The sequence below is a fragment of the Hylobates moloch genome, unplaced genomic scaffold (genome assembly GCF_009828535.3).
Source record: "Hylobates moloch isolate HMO894 unplaced genomic scaffold, HMol_V3 SCAFFOLD_15, whole genome shotgun sequence".
Classification (NCBI taxonomy): Eukaryota; Metazoa; Chordata; class Mammalia; order Primates; family Hylobatidae; genus Hylobates; species Hylobates moloch.
Window position 1 is genome coordinate 41922310 of NW_026652290.1, and position 16392 is coordinate 41938701.

General features: G+C 47.6%; 2 protein-coding genes across 5 annotated transcripts in view; both read right to left on the reverse strand.

Moving 5' to 3' along the window:
* The window catches only part of RPL31 (ribosomal protein L31), a 179685-nt gene that overhangs the window by 45601 nt on the left and 117692 nt on the right, over nt 1-16392 (reverse strand). The window lies entirely within an intron of this gene.
* NPAS2 (neuronal PAS domain protein 2) overlaps nt 1-16392 on the reverse strand; it is a 188250-nt gene that overhangs the window by 23697 nt on the left and 148161 nt on the right. For all 4 annotated transcript variants that reach the window (XM_032176701.2, XM_032176703.2, XM_032176699.2 and 1 more), the window contains exons 8-12: nt 8962-9080; nt 8193-8275; nt 7376-7482; nt 4660-4807; nt 2016-2100 (exon numbers count right to left, since the gene is read on the reverse strand). In XM_032176701.2, coding sequence (XP_032032592.2) covers nt 2016-2100; nt 4660-4807; nt 7376-7482; nt 8193-8275; nt 8962-9080 — 542 coding nt within the window. The remainder of the gene's footprint in view (nt 1-2015; nt 2101-4659; nt 4808-7375; nt 7483-8192; nt 8276-8961; nt 9081-16392) is intronic.

The window sequence follows — 16392 nt, forward strand, 5'->3', positions numbered from 1 at the left end:
AGTAGCTGGGATTACAGGTGTGCACCACCATGCCCGGCTAATTTTTGTATTTTTAGTGGAGACGGGGTTTCTCCATGTTGGTCAGGCTGGGCTCGAACTCCTGACCTTATGATCTGCCCGCCTCAGCCTCCCAAAGTGCTGGGATTACAGGCGTGAGCCATCGCGCCCAGCGATTGTGTATTTATACATATATGCGTTTTGATGAGAAGACATTCTTTCGCAGGGCTCCAGGACTCCCCAAGGATCAGAAACCTCAATGATAAATTTCCGACTGGAAGATACACACTACACCTGTTCTTCAGCCATGATGTATGGTGTGTCTAACATCTGCGTATTAGCAGCTGAATTCCCTTCTATGACATGATACATAATGTATGATGTGACAGAACTGGGTAATAAACACTTCCATAAAGAATGTCAGCTGTGTCCTATCAGCGCGCTGGTGATGAATCGCCACGGAACACACCACCACACGGCACAGCAGCCGGGGAGGCTCTGCCAAGGCACTCACTGCTCTCTGATCTTGAAAGGTGATTTCTCCTTCTTCCCGACTTGGCCCTTCAGGGGTGAGAGATGCTTCTGTTGGACCACAGACAGCCTGAAAGGCTGGACCATTGCTGTGGCACCAGCCTCTGGCCCAAGGCTCTGGATTTGCAGTCACTGGGCACCCTGGAAGTTGAGCTTCACCAGTTCTAAGAGGTACTCCCCTCTCCAGCACTCACATTTGAACACTTCTGAAATTAAGACGTGTCCTTCCACTGATGAAAAGAAACTCTTGTTTCAGAGATTGGTTGGCGGCAATTTTTCTCTTATGGGAGAAAAAATCATGTGGAGGCCAGGCACGGTGGCTCACACCTGTAATCCCAGCACTTTGAAAAGCTGAGGCGGGAGGATCACTTGAGGTCAGGAGTTCGAGACCAGCCTGGCCAACATGGTGAAATCCTGTCTCTATGAAAGACACAAAAATTAGCCAGACGTGGTGGCGGGCACCTGCAATCCCAGCTACTTGGGAGACTAAGGCAGGAGAATTGCTTGATCCTGGGAGGTGGAGGTTGCAGTGAGCCAAGATCGAGATTGTACTACTGCACTCCAGTTGCGGCAACAAAGTGAGACTTTGTCTCAAAAAAAAAAAAAAAAAAAAAAAAATTTCATGTGGCTCTTCCAGTTGACAGCTTCCTTAACTTTGATGAAATACAACACTCCCTCCCTTTCTTGCTTTTTTTTCTTTTTCTCTCAACATTTGTGTCTTCTTTAAGAATGGACTCTGAGGAACAGGGCTCTGGTCTACTTGCAGATGGTCCCCAAGGTTCCCAGGAGCTGTGTGATAAACCAGAAGCAGGGACAAGGAGACGTCTGGCTAGGCAGAGGGGAACAGAGGGCTCAGTGTGTGGAAGGAAGGACGGAAGGGGCTCTATGGAGGGAACGCCTTTCTACAGCAGGGCCCCCTGACCCAGAGCTGGCTCCAGCATGATGTTCACCAAGACCCCTGGACACAGAAATAGAAAGCACAGGTGACAGGGAGAGTGGTGTGTGAGGGCAGTCTCCCCGTAGGGTGCCTGGGTCCTGGAGGCAGTACCACGGCCCTCAAGCAAAGGAAGACCAGGGACTCTGGAATTCCTCCACAACCCAGCCGGGGAGGGAGGAACTCCCCCGTGTCTTCTCTGTGGAGGAAATGCCGAGTGGACTCACTGGAGTCATGCCTGCAAGGCTGGAAAGTTGCCGAGCCATGCTTTGAGTCCAGGGGCTGTGTCTAGCCCAGCTCTGCAGGCTCTTTTTTTTTTTTTTTTTTTCGAGATAGAGTCTTGCTCTGTCATCCAGGCTGGAGCATGGTGGCACAATCATAGCTCACCACAGCCTCAATGTGACGGCCTCAAGGGATCCTCCCACCTTGGCCTCCTGAATAGCTTGGATGTATCCTTCCATTGATGAAAAGAAACCCTTGTTTCAGAGACTGGTTGGCTGCATTTTCTTCCTAGCCAACCTTTGCCATATCCGTCTGGCGGGAATGGGCATACCTTTAGTGCTGAGGAGTGGAGGGCCTCGGATGGCGGGTCTTCCAGAGCCAGCTCCTGCCTCCTTTCCACCCGGACATCTGCGTAACTGCACAGGAAATTAAGAGACCACAGTGGAGATGGGGCATTCCAGGAAGGGATGACACCACCTAAACAGACAGCAAGGTACATCGAGGTTCTCTACGTAATCCCTGCCCCCCACGACAGTCAACACAGAGGACCCTAGCCTGTGACTTAGAAGGAATGAGCATCGTTCTCTGCCTTAAATTCTACCTGAGTGACTTAAAATATTACATTCAAAATCTTTTTATTTCCAGGATGTCTTTATTCCCCTCTCATTTACTATTCTTTTTACTTCCCTGAAATCTCCAATTGTAATTGTCTTTAAAAAACACATTTTCGTCTATGGGATAAGCTTCTGCCTTTAAATAATTAGAAGCCTTTCTTAAAACCTGCTCAGTCTGGACCGTGCATATGGAAGAGTGACACAAAACTTTTTTAGTAGTTACATTTCTCAGAAAGTTTCCTCTCAAACAAACCCGGACTAGCCAAATCCAGACCGGAGATGAGCCCACAGGCCCACTTTTCAGTAGTGTGGGTAAATCAACTCAACACAGGGACGCCCAACTGACCCCGCAGTGCCTTTGCCCCGGGTGTGGAGACCCTGGGGCAAGAGGCCTTGGAAAGCAACGTGGCTCCTGGGCCTCCGGAATGCCTGCCATCTGATTCATTCACTCTGTTCTCTTCCTCCTTTCTCTGAGAGTTTCTTCCAAGGATTTGAGAGGTGGAGGATGGAGAAGAGCTGGTAGAGGGCACAGCCTGAAGAGCGAGGGGTCAGAGGGGTCAGTGCTGCCCAGCCTTCCCTGGGGGTAGGGGCCCTTGGGCAGAGCACCAGGCTGGGTGGCAACAGGTGGCTGCCACGGAGTCAGAGACCGCTGCTGCTGCACGCCCAATGGCGGGCTGGGAATCCAAGATCAAGTCCCTGAGCAAAGGCATGAGGTGTGGTCAAGTAGGATCAGGGTCATTGGCTGCTGAAAACTAGTGTTTCTCCCCTCTTCTGCATGTTAAGGAAGAATGCCTGATCTGGTGACCTGATACATGTATGGTGTGTGTGTGTAGTGTCTGTCTGTCTGTCTACATCTGTCTGTTACATATATGTAGTCATGTGCTTATGGGACATATTGGTGGTTCCCTAAGATTGGAATGCTGTATTTTTACCCTACCTTTTCTGTGTTCAGATACGTTTAGATGCACACTTACACCTGTGCTATGACTATCTGTAGTGTTCAGTGCAATAGCATGCTGTACAGGTGTGTAGCCTAGGAACAATACACTATACGGTATAGCTAAGGTGTATGGTAGGCCACACCATCTAGGTGTGTCCAGTACACTCTATGATGTTTGCATGATGACAACATCACCTAATGACACATTTCTCAAAACATATCCATTATCAAGCAGCAAATGGCTGTATATAAGAAATGCATATGAAATTTAAAGTAGGTTTTTCTAATTTTATGGAACACTATGCAGCCATAAAAAAGAATAAGTTCATGTCCTTTGCAGGAACATAGATGAAGCTGGAAGCCATCATCCTCAGCAAACTAACACAGGAACAGAAAACCAAACACCGCATGTTCTCACTCATAAATGGGAGTTGAACAATGAGAACACATGGACACAGGGAGGGGAACATCACACACCAGGGCCTGTCGGGGTGGTGGTAGGGGACAAGTGGAGGGAGAGCATTAGGACAAATACCTAATGCATGTGGGGCTTAAAACCTAAATGATGGGTTGATAGGTGCATGGCACCATGCACCATGGCACATGTATACCTATGTAACAAACCTGCACATTCTGTACATGAATCCCAGAACTTAAAGTTTAAAAAAAAAAAAAAAAGAAAGGCATGCTGTCCTTCCAACTTTTCTTTCTATGCCCTTCTCCAAGGCTCTTCTGTAGGCCAGCTTAAAACTAATTTACATTCTTAAAATTTCTGTAGTCGGGGAGAAGACCATTTTCCCCTTCATCCTTGGGAGCAGTGACCCCACAAAGGCGGTGTCTATGAAACCCCGGCCACGCCGCGTCTCTCTGAAGTCCTGCTCACCCGCCCTGGGTGGAGGGCTCTCTGAGGCCAGCAGGGACCTCCCGGGGAACCCACGCCCACTGGCAGCCAGGCTGTTTTCCCAACACTGCCTCAGTTGCCAGCAGGGGTTTTTAAAGCATTAAAAATAAAGGGGAATATGTGTTTGAGTTATTTAGAGGTAAAATTTAAATTTTCTACTCAAAGCAGGAACAAGGGAAGGCTGTGGGTTGGATAGAGATGGGAAAATATGTAAGTAGGTCAGTGAAGCAGTCACTTACTAAGTAATATCCTGGCAGCCTGCGAGAGTCCATGAGGCGTTCAAAGGGGCCTGACTGAGAGCTTGAAAGGAGTCTCAGCCCTGGGAGGGCAGAGCCAGTGGTGCCTGGAAGCGAGCTGAGCTCTGGGAATTGTGCTGTTAACAGCAGGGGATGGCCTGGGCTTGATCCTCGAAATGGGGAACACCCGAGTGACTGCTGATCTGACTTGGCCATCAGGGGCCACCCTGTACCCCTCCCAGGTGTGACAAGGATGCAGCCGCACCCCTGCCCGTGCACGGTACCTGACCACCGAGTGTGTGCACACGATGAACTCGGGCTTGGAGTTCCACTGATGGTAGGTGATGTAGTAGTGAGTCTGCAGCCAAATCCACTGCTGACCTTTGGTCAGAAACCGGTAGCAACACGACTTCCCTTTGCCAAACTGCATCACTGTGAGTAGAAAATGGATTCTGCGTATAACAAATGTTAATATGAAAATGATCTTTTCCCCAAGAGTTATTGTAAAGATAAGCTTTCAAAAAAAAGACAATACCAAACATGGCTTGTTTCCCCGGTTGCCCTGTATTTTAAGTGACTATCAGGATCATGGTACACTGTCATGAATTCTTAAACAGTCTAAGAGTGATCCATATACTTTCCCAAATGCTCAGAAGCTTAAAGAGATCCTCAGATAAGGGCAGATGCAGACGGATTTTCAAACTGCAGGTTTAATGAAACAGAGGCCCGGTTTGCCTGGTGCTCAACTTCCCACTGCAGGCAGAGCTGTCTTTGGAGCTGCAGGAGCCCAGGAGAGAGCATCCAGAATTGGCCCAAAAACAGACCTGCCAGCCAGCAACCTCTGGACGGATTCGGTGGCTGTCAGTCAGCAGTTCATGCTCAGTTGACACAGTTCTCAAGTAAAGAGTTGGGGACAGATGTCTCTACCCCAGGCTTCCCCCTTCCCCAGAGCTGCTTGGAGCCCCCCCATAGTGATGTCTGCTGGTGGCTTCTCTAGGGGTGTCCAGAGCAGAATGGATGCTGATGGTGTATCAAGCCTGGGCAGGGCAGAAAGATGGGCTACGGATCCAAGGAAGAAGAACGATTTGGGTTTTATTGCCATAGTGCCTGGAATTTAGCACCTCTTTAGGGAAACGGTTAAGAGAAATCTCAACTAGGAAACTAATGCTACAAAAGGACACTGATGGCCGGGCACAGGGGCTCACGCCTGTAATCCAAGCATTTTGGGAGGCCGAGGTGAGCAGATCACTTGAAGTCAGGAGTTTGAGACCATCCTGGCCAACATGGTGAAACCCTGTCTCTACTAAGAATACAAAAAATTAGCTGGGCTTGGTGGCGGGCGTCTGTTGTCCCAGCTACTCATGAGGCTGAGGCAGGAGACTGGTGTGAACCCAGGAGGCGGAGCTTGCAGTGAGCCAAGACTGGGCGACAGAGACTCTGTCTCAAAAAAAAAAAGGACACTGACTTGGAGAATGTGATTATCTGAAGAGGAGAAAAGCCCAGCAGATTGAGGGTGTGGGCTCCACAGGGCAAGGACGTCTGGCCCAAGCCATGGAGAAGCCTTTCAAATGCTGAATGTAATTCTTCACTTGGGGATCTTGTTAAAATAGACACCCTGACTGAGTAGGCCTGATTCTACAAGTGTAGCAAACTTCCCGTGACGCCTATGCAGCGTGGTCCTAGACCACGCTTTGAGGAGCAATGAGTTACAGTTTTAATGATTAGCTTTAAATTCTAACAGCCGATCCAGATGGAACTCAAGCCTATTCTTCCTTCCCTCTCCACAGAAGAGAAAGTTCTAGCCAGGCACAGTGGCTCACGCCTGTAATCCAAGCATTTTGGGAGGCCGAGGTGAGCAGATCACTTGAAGTCAGGAGTTTGAGACCATCCTGGCCAACATGGTGAAACCCTGTCTCTACTAAAAATACAAAAAATTAGCTGGGCGTGGTGGCACACGCCTGTAATCCCAACTACTCTAGAGGCTGAGGTGGTAGAATTGCTTGAACCCAGAAGGCGAAGCTTGCAGTGAGCCGAGATTGCGCCACTGCACTCCAGCCTGGGTGACACAGCGAGAATCTGTCTCAAAAAAAAAAAAAAAAGTTCTAATTGGTACTACGTGTGAGGCATATTTTAAAGCACAATGTTAGTGATCAATTCATGCATCAGGATCAATAGGTCAGTGTTCCTGTTTAAAGTTAAGAGTTGGCACTGAAAATACAGCTGTAAGTGGTTAATTCTTGAAGCCACTTGCTAAGTGAGAACTTGGACAAGCTTGTAATTCTCACTCCCTCACATCATAAGTCCCAACCCCCATACATTTGCTAATGTGTTCCCCTTGTCTGTGGCAAAGAGCCTTCCCTGAACCCCAGCTGTGAGGGTCTTCTTGAGTCCCCCAGTATGCTGTGTACATCCCCTTCAATGCGCCGACCACATCCCACAAAGTCACCCATTTCTGGCTTTCCCAGAAGACCTGCCCTGCGGGGACAGCAAGTAGGTACTGATCATCCCCATATACCGGCCTACTCGGTATCTGGCCTATGGTTAGTGACCAATACATATCTGCTGATGAAAGAACAGTTATGAGAATTCGGTATTTTATCTCTGAAATGTATTGCATAACTTAAAAAAAAATCCCTGCATCACCTTAGTTTCTTAATTAGGTTTAAACAGGGCGCCTGTCTGGATGACAGTGGGAAGATGCTAGGGTTTGGGGCCAAGTGAATTCCGGTGAATTCCAGTGACATGGGGGTAGATGCAGATAAGGGGCCTCCACCATGCCCCCAGATCATCTCAGAGAAAACCAAGTTCGTCACCTTAAAAAGAAACCGGGTAATGAGCAGAGGCTTCTGGGGTCCCAGAGCCCTGCTGCTGGGCCCCAGTGGAGTGAACGCAAGGGCCCCCATGCCTGGGCTAGGCTTCTGGGGTCCCAGAGCCCTGCTGCTGGGCCCCAGTGGAGTGAACGCAAGGGCCCCCATGCCTGGGCTGGGCAGTGGTACTCACGGTGCTGGTGACACCTGGCCAGGAGCTCCAGGTCATCAATGTGGTAGTAGTCATAGCCCGAGGTTCCCAGCACTTCAAAAGGCAGGTATCCTATGATTGGAGGGGCTCTGCACAAGGACAAGGGGGACTTGTCATCAGGGAGGAGACACACTGCAGGGCTCACCCTGGTGGCCATGCCTTTCCATAATGATCAACATGGAGGCCTCATTTCTCAACAACAAGGGGAGAAAAATAACTTTGCAACGGTCAGAACCAGAGAGGCTGTGTTTTCCAAAGGGCTCAACTTTTTTTTTTTGGCATATAGATACTCCTTTCCCTTGGCATAACTTGGCCCAAATAACAATAAGCTTTATCACTACTGGGTAATTAAAAACAGCTACAGATTGGATCAGCCCAACACCAAAGTGTAATATAAAATTAAAGGGTGGGGAGGGGAGATTTGGAGTTCTTCAACTGCAAATAATGTTACAAAAGAAAAAGTAAAGATTGGGCTAAAGGATCAAAGGATGTTGAAAAAAAAAAAAAAAGAGATGAGAGATTTCTCTCACACTTGCTGCTGTCTTACTGGGAGCCGGGAAGGGCCCCAAGTGATGGCCCAGGGCTGAGGCATCAGACCCAAACACAGAACATATTCACGATGGGGCAGATGCAGTTGGAGGGAAACCACCCACCCTTGGCAGGGACGACTTTTCCTAGCGCCAGAGAGTCCTTCTCCTTCAATGGACCAGGGCCGACTCTTCTCTCCCAAGGAGAGCCTGGCTCACGCAAACAAGACTTGAGAAGGGCCCAACCCAAATATGTTTTTCTTTTCTCAAACCTGTGATCCAGAAATAAAAATTTCCATTCCAAGCTATGCCTTGAAGTGAATTCCTCTAAAGGTTCGTCAACTATGCACATTTCCTGTATTGGAAGCAGAAAAAAAAAAAAAAGTTGCTTGGGTGCCAGATGCTCACCCTAGGTTTGTTCAAGAGGAACGCATGGTGGGTAACAGAAGTTAAAATCGTTTCGAGCAAGTCTCCAAGTCGTGTTGGACTGAAACTCATCATCTGTAGCTAATTTCGGTATTAGCTGATACTAAATTTATTTCACAAGCTGGGGAAAAATACCTAGGAGCCAGAATGTCACACCAACCCTTCCCATTATCGAGAAGTGGCAAACATGTGGAAAACGGCTTTTCATCGGAATCTGAATTACTCATTTAACTCAACATTCATGCCATCGATGTTGAAGCAATCACAGATGAGAGAAGGCAGACAAACCCCCAGCGCTCTGACACTCGGTTCTCACCCAGGCCTGCCCTGCATGGTATTAATGCCGGTGTGAAAGGTGGGAAGATTTACAGTTATCAAACAGCACTTCTGCAGGCTGAACAGCAAGTGATGCTGCCCTTCAAACAGAACCACTTGCAGGAAACGGGGCAGGGTAAAGGGCGTGTGTGCAGGCACAGAAGCCAGACACTTTGATTTTCAAAGCCAGTGACAACTTCACTGCAATTTATTCCCTCCCAAAAGACCATTAATTACATATAACAAAATGTGAGTCAATCATAACAGCTCCGCACAATGAACTGCCTCTCAAGTACTTGCCTTTAAGAATTGTGGTGTTGCCAGACGAACGGTGGCAATGAAGCAAACCTCCTTTCCTAGTGGCACCCGGCAAGGTCTTGAAAGGGTGTTGTCAAAACCGTTACAGGAGGGGCTAGGCACTGGGGGGTTGGGAAGAAGAGGACACATAGGTTAGCCCTGTCTGGTGACAGCAGCCAATCCCTAGCTGGCACTTAACTGTAAGCCAAGCGCTGCCCCCAGGATTTATGTAGCATATACTAACTCATTTCATTCTTACAACAACTGGATGAGGTAGGTCATACTATTATTCCCATTGCAAAATGAGGAAACCGAGGCACAGAGGGAAGTAACTTGTGCAGGCCAAAAAGCTTGCTAGAGCTGAGATTTAAGCCCATGCTGGTCACCAGCATTCAGCACTCCCTCTCACTTCCACTAGCCCTGTGGCTTATAATGCTGGGAAAAAGAGTCTACAAAATGAGAAGACAGGCCGGGCACAGTGGCTCATGCCTGTAATCCCAGCACTTTGGGAGGCCGAGGCGGGAAGATCACTTGAGGCCAGAAGTTCAAGACCACCATGGCCAACACGGCGAAACCCCATCTCTACTGAAAAAACAAACAAACAAAAAAACCCAAAAATTAGCTGGGCATGGTGGTGTGTGCCTGTAATCCCAACTACTTGCGAGGCTGAGAATCACTTGAACCTGGGAGGTGGAGGTTGCAGTGAGCCAAGATCGCACCACTGCACTCCAGCCTGGGTGACAGAGTAAGACTCTGTCTCCAAACAAAACAAAACAAAAAAACAAAATGAGAAGACAGCCTCATTCTGCAGTAATGGTTTGAATACTCCAGCCAGTGTTTTAAGGTGAATTCTATAATCAGTGTTCCTGATACTGATGGTCCCAGGGAAAGTAGGGGTGTCTCCGCATCATTGAAACCCCCTTCCCCGCCCCTGTCTTGGCTGGCGCACCTGGGGTTCAAGGGCCTCTGTCCTGAAACTCCCCCTTAGGAGACCAGGCTGATACAGGGGTTGGGTCTGGGCCACTGAGGAGACGGGGCTCAGGATTTAGGGTCATCCCCAGAGGAACACAACACCTACGACAAAACTTGCCAGTTCCCTAGCGTGGCCCAGCTGACAAAATCCGCTCTCGCGTGTCTTCTTATGTCTTCTCACACATCTGGGAGGGCATTACTGTCCTAGGCCCGGAATGGTTCTATAATTAACCACGGTCACTCAGAAATAACAGCAGGGATGCTATCAAGTTTTTGGGCTCTAGGCCCAGGGTTCTAACAGGGTAGAGGGGGGACTGTCCTAGGCCCACAGCCATGGGCCCACATCATGACGCCGTCTCACACCTCCAGTAGCCTCGGCAGAGTCTTCTCTGTGTGACTCGGTCCCTGCCTCCAGGGCAACTGTGGAGAACAGACTGACCTTCTGGGCTAGAGAAAAAGTTAGCTACTTTTTTAGATGGAGTTTTCTAGGTGGGATAAAGAACCCTGTTAAACAGGAGAAAAGCCAATTTACTACGTACGTGGAATTCTCAAAGTCGGCCATGTGTGGGGTTCCCTTGGGACCTTGGGCCCTAAACAGATCAGCTAATTCACAAACTCTGGGGTGAAGCCCAGGCACTGGCCTTCTCAAAGGCTCTGCAGGTTCACCAGTGTGCAGCCAGGCTGAGGATCCCAGGGCTGATAATCTGTGCTGCGTTTTTCACAATTATATCTTGTACATTCTGAACTGAAATATCATGATGTTCTCCAAGTTAACAAGGAATATATCGAGCATCAGAAAGCTAAATCATTATAAAATGAAATCTACAAGATTTTCTTTGGATTTTAGCTTTCCAATCATTTTTAAAAATATATATATATTTACAGGTTTCTAAAAGATTCTATAATGTGGTCTTCTCTCCACTAACATGAATAAATTCATTTTACCAAGCAAATTCTCTGAATTCATTCATATAAATACTGATGTTTCCAAACATGAATATAAAGTGGGCAAAATAAAAAACAGTGGTCTCTGGAGAGCTTACATCTGTCACAAGTTGGCTTAGGCTATTGCGAATGAATTTGTAAGATGAGCCAAGAAACTTATCAAAGGGAAGGAAAACAATTCCACATAAGGGATGGGTCTACAGTTGTGAACATCTGCATAATTAAAAAAAAGAGACATTTAAAAACTTCCCAGATGTGAAATATTCTCTCTGCTTGAATCTAAGAGATATTACCCAGCCAGATAATGACTAATAAAATTCTGACTCTTTCAGAATACAAAGACCTTCCAAACAAACTTCTAAGGGCCTCCCAGGAATTTAAGAGAAGGCCTCCCTCTTAATCTATCGCTAAACGATGCAACTTCTTTGAACGATCCTCTCAGCTGTTACATTCCTGTGCTGTCAGAAATGCCTTCCCCTGATTCACTGTGAGGAGGAGAAGGGGACAGAAAAAGATTGTGAAGTGGGAGGCCCTGCTTGCTTCTTCAAGGGCAGCAGTGACCTGGACCACGGACATTAGGTGGATGTTTTGCAGAGCTTACTGTTGGCCTGGCTGCCCCCAATGCAGTTTTATCTGCTCTTTTATAGCATCTAAGTCTTTAAAGATAAAAATGCACCCCCAAAAAGGAAGTTTCATTATTGCTTGTAGCCTGCATTTGATGAGCTAGATATTTTACACATGTCCAGAACGGAGCAACGTGTCTCTTCAATATGCCTTTCCCACCAAAAAACTTAAAAAAACTGAGGGGCATGATCAAGGGTGACAATAAATCAAGGATGAATGTTTTAATAGAGGCCAAGGAGAAAACCTTGGGGAAAACTAAGGCAAAGAAGATACTTTGAACATTTTGCCAGTTGCATTTGAAATAACTTTTCCCCGCAGCACGAGTCTTCTTGCGTATTCTAGAGGCAACACAGGCGCAAACTGCTCCCTGGGACTTCATAGTTATATTTAGCACTTAGAATAACTTCTCTGGCACTTTATATCCCAAGGTAGTTTAAAGATATTAATTAAGTATTCAATTAGTGTTTCAATTTAAGTAATAGAATATATCTAATTACAACTGGCTTCCTGAGACTCTCACAAGGATTAACCACTAACTGCAGGACCAGCCCTGTTTTCTCAGATCTCTGACCACTCACAATATAGAGAAAAGCAACTCATTCTTGCTACATTTTCCCCCTAGGGTCATCTTACTCAAAACTGACCTTACTCTTGCTGAAAGCTAAATATATAGCCTTCCCCATGGCAGGAAATGGGGCTCATTCTCTGTCTCCACCTCTGAGCAGGTGTCCTGCACACAACAAGTGCTCAACATGTGTTTATCAGATGACTCTCCCATGAGATGGCCTGGCTCATCTCCAAACCCTAGCTTAAGGTCCAGTTCAGGAAGACACCATCTCATCCTTGCCAGCAACTAGCACACAGGCCTTGGGACCCTAAGGTAGCTTCCCCTCTGCAGTGTGACCCACCTTGGTGCTGCTGGTGGCCCGTCCACTCTGCCAGCTGTGGGAGGTGCCCGTAGCACATGGCCTGGGTTCCACTGGCAGGCAGGTGAGCTCACTGCCTGACTGATACATTAACACTGGTCAACAGGAGGCCTGGTCAGGGAAACTGCTGCAAATCAGCACACGGCAATCACCACTCTGTGATGGAAAACAGAGCGGGTGCGTGGCGTGGGCTTCTGCTTGTGGAGACGCAGGGCTAGCTTGCTTTTTGAGACAGAGTCTTGCTCTGTGCCCCAGGCATGTGCCACCATGCCGGGCTAATTTTTTTTTTTTTTTTTTTTTTTTTTTGAGACGGAGTCTCGCTCTGTTGCCCAGGCTGGAGTGCAGTGGCACAATCTCGGCTCACTGCAAGCTCCGCCTCCCAGGTTCACGCCATTCTCCTGCCTCAGCCTCTCTGAGTAGCTGGGACTACAGGCGCCCGCCACCACGCCTGGCTAATTTTTTTGTATTTTTTTTGTATTTTTAGTAGAGACGGGGTTTCACCGTGGTCTCGATCTCCTGACCTCGTGATTCGCCCGCCTCGGCCTCCCAAAGTGCTGGGATTACAAGCGTGAGCCACCGCGCATGCCGGGCTAATTTTTGTATTTTTAGTAGAGATGGGGTTTCACCATGTTGGCCAGGCTGGTCTCAAACTCCTGACCTCAGGTGATCCACCTGCCTCAGCCTCCCAAAGTGCTGGGATTACAGGCATGAGCCACCGCGCCTGGCCTCGTGCTTTCTTGATGGTCTTCCTATTAAAACAGTCCACAGGTTATCACATCCTGAAACTTTCATTACACTCTCTAACTTCAGAGACCCTGAAAAAGTTTTGTCTTGGGCTGGTATTCTTGGGATTCCAAAACCAGGAGAGTCCCAGGGACTCAGAATGAATCATGTCTGCCTCATTTGGAAGCACCTAAGGTTGGCTTCCAAGTCTGTCTGATGACAAAGGTGAGCTCCCAAATCAGCCATGATGAGGAGAAAAAGATGACTATGAGGGCAGGAAGATCTCAGGTGGTACAGAACTTTTTTCAAAAGGGCTCAGGAAGGAGCAAGGAAGATGCAGAAATGGTAATAGCATTAGTTAACAGCAAAAGAATACAAAGAGCTGGAGAAAGATATCTGGCTCTGTTCCACTGAGTTACCAGCTCAGTCATCAGAACAATTAAGTATTCTCATCAGAGATGACCTGCTTATGATAAATTAGTTGCAATGGCTGGAGGAAAACATACTAATAGTCCACAAGGAAGTGACAAATAGCTTTCTCAGCACTTCTCGAAACAAATGAAAAACAAGGCTGACACGTGTCTGGGAAGATATGAAACTATCAGTGATGAGGTTTCACTCCAGGAAGAATAAAGTTGTTAAGTCCCAATTGTGATAAACATTCAAAACGTTCAGGCTATGGCTTTAGAATGTTGAGGGGAAAATAACTTTCTGCACATTCATGAGAAATCATCTCCCACTAATTAAGTGCTATTTTCAGACTCTTATTTTTCTCTCTTCACAGTGTGCTTGACCCAATGTGTTCTGAATAGCCAGGTGGCTGGGTTCCTAGGAGAGCAGCGTGATAATCCTGCCCACTTCTTGGCAGGGGCACTGCCTACCTTACCCAGGGCATATTTGATCCTTTCCTTTCTGTTTCCTTTCTTTCAGCTCTGTTTTGCATAGAGAAGATCAATGTTGGAGAAAAGGCAGGAGCCACAAGAGAGAGCTGGGGCTTTGCAAATTTTTTTTTTTTTTTGAGACAGGGTCTCCCTCTTTGCCCAGGCTGGAGCACAGTGGTGCGATCTTGGCTCACTGCAGCCTGGACCTCCTGGGCTCAAGTGATCCTCCCACCTCAGCCTCCCGAGTAGCTGGGACCACAGGTGTGAGCCACCATGCCTGGCTAATTTTAGTTTTTTTTTTTTTTTTTTTTTGAAGAGACGGGCTTTTGCCATGTTGCCCAGGCTGGTCTCAAACTCCTGAGCTCAAATTATCTAACCTCTCAAAGTGCCGGGATTACAGGTGTCAGCCACCGTGCCTGGCCTGGCTTTGCAATTTGCTGGATTAAAAAATGACTCTAAAGGGAAACTACATGTCTTACTCAAATATTTCTTCTTTCCTCTGGCAATTATTAATTAAAATGAGTATTTTTAGGGGCCAGAAGAGTGTAATGGCATTGAGAAGATATCCACTAGACGGTTGGCGTGGATGGGACAAATTATTTGTATGTTCAGGAAAGTGAACTTCCCTCGTCCCTGTCTTCAAAGTGGCCCTCTCACACACATTTTTATCACGATTATGGGACAACTTGTATGAAAGGTCCCCCCACTCCCAGACTGAAACGAGCAGAAAGATGAGGTTGCTTAAAAGCCTGACCATTCCTCATTGTTCTATTTTAATATGAACCCTAGGTGTCTGTGCAGGATGATGCTCTTGGGGCACAATTTTTTTACAGTGATTTTAACTCCCCTGCTATCTCTCTGGCAGCACTGACCCCTGCAGGGGAAGGACGGCCTGATATTTTGCTGGGTGGAGGGGACACTCTGCTTCCCACTCTTAGGGTCCCGAGTAGATGAGACACTCCTTCCGTGAAGCCGTCCACACTCGTGTCTCCATTCCCAGTGAGGTCTGGCGTGCATGTGCTTTGTTCCCTTTACTGAGGCATCTCAATTAAGCTCAGCAAGGAAAAAATTCAAACCACCCCAAAGCCATAAAATGAGGCAACCTCCAGAAATCCCACGGAACATACAAAATCGCGTGTTGTAAGCTGAAAAGCCTCCACTTCTGCCAGTATTTCAAATCTGGTTGTGCGGTTAGAGGCGAGTAGGTAAAACGAGGGCAGGGAAACTTTTATACTCTGGTGTGTGGTTTCTGGAAAGCCCAGAGTGGAATGTTTGCCGAGGGTGACCTATTTGGAACCACACCAGCAACTTTTGAAATACTGCTTTCTGGATTTGTCAGACGCACATCTACATCCAAGTCTGGAGGAGGAGCAAAAAGGCTCAGAGAAAGGATTGCCTTCTTCTTGCATGAAGTTATCTTTCAGGATCTGGAAGCCTGCATATTAGGACCCTGTAAAGCAAAGACCTTTCTCCATGCCTTTGAAAATCACCCGGCCAGTTTCTTTCCACTAAGAGTGGTCAGGTGGGACTACAGGACTTGGATACCTGGGGTTTGAGAAAGGAGGCACTACTTCGCTGGAGAAGCAAGAGATGGAATTGTGTATTTGTCTGAAAGCATCTCTCTTTTGTTGTTGTTGAAAGTATCTGTTACAAGCAAACATAGCCCTAAATAAAATCATCTCGTTAAGCTCTATTCTGGAAACGTCGATCAGAGGAAGAAAAGGGCTGCTCCTACCAGTGGTCCATGCCGGTGCTGCTGGCTGGCCAGGTCCAGCGTGGGCTTTTCGGGGGAAGAGAATGGGACACGGGGTTACATATCCCAGCTCAGAGCCCTCCAAGAGGCTTTGCACAGACTGGGTTAGAAACTGTCCTCAAGTGAAACTCTTCTAAAAAAAGACTACTTTCTTGTCCCATTTCCTGACACGTATTTCTTCTCATTTATTAAAAATCTAGGTTAAAGATGTGAAGTCCTGTCTTCCCTCCCCTGCCCCCAGAACATCTGTGGCAAATGATGAAGTCCTAAGGGGTGAGCAAAATGTGCAAACATTGAAGTAGGGGAAAATTCCACTTGGCTGAAGGACCTGAGCAATGGCTGGTGTGTTTACACTGCCAAAGTGAATGAGGGCAGAGGAGGGGGGGCCATCATCCACTGGGGAACCTGGACATGTCCAGTTGGAGAGTGTAATGTCACCTCGTTCACCAGAGCAAAGGGGCTTTGTTCCTCCCTTCCCCTCAAATTCCTACGAACTCAGCCCCATCACATGTGTACAGAGCCTGACAGATCCTGGGTAGCCATGTGGGCGAGCAGACAACGAGATGGGATCCTTGTCTGTGTGCTTCAAGGCTCACCCAGAGCCCTCTCC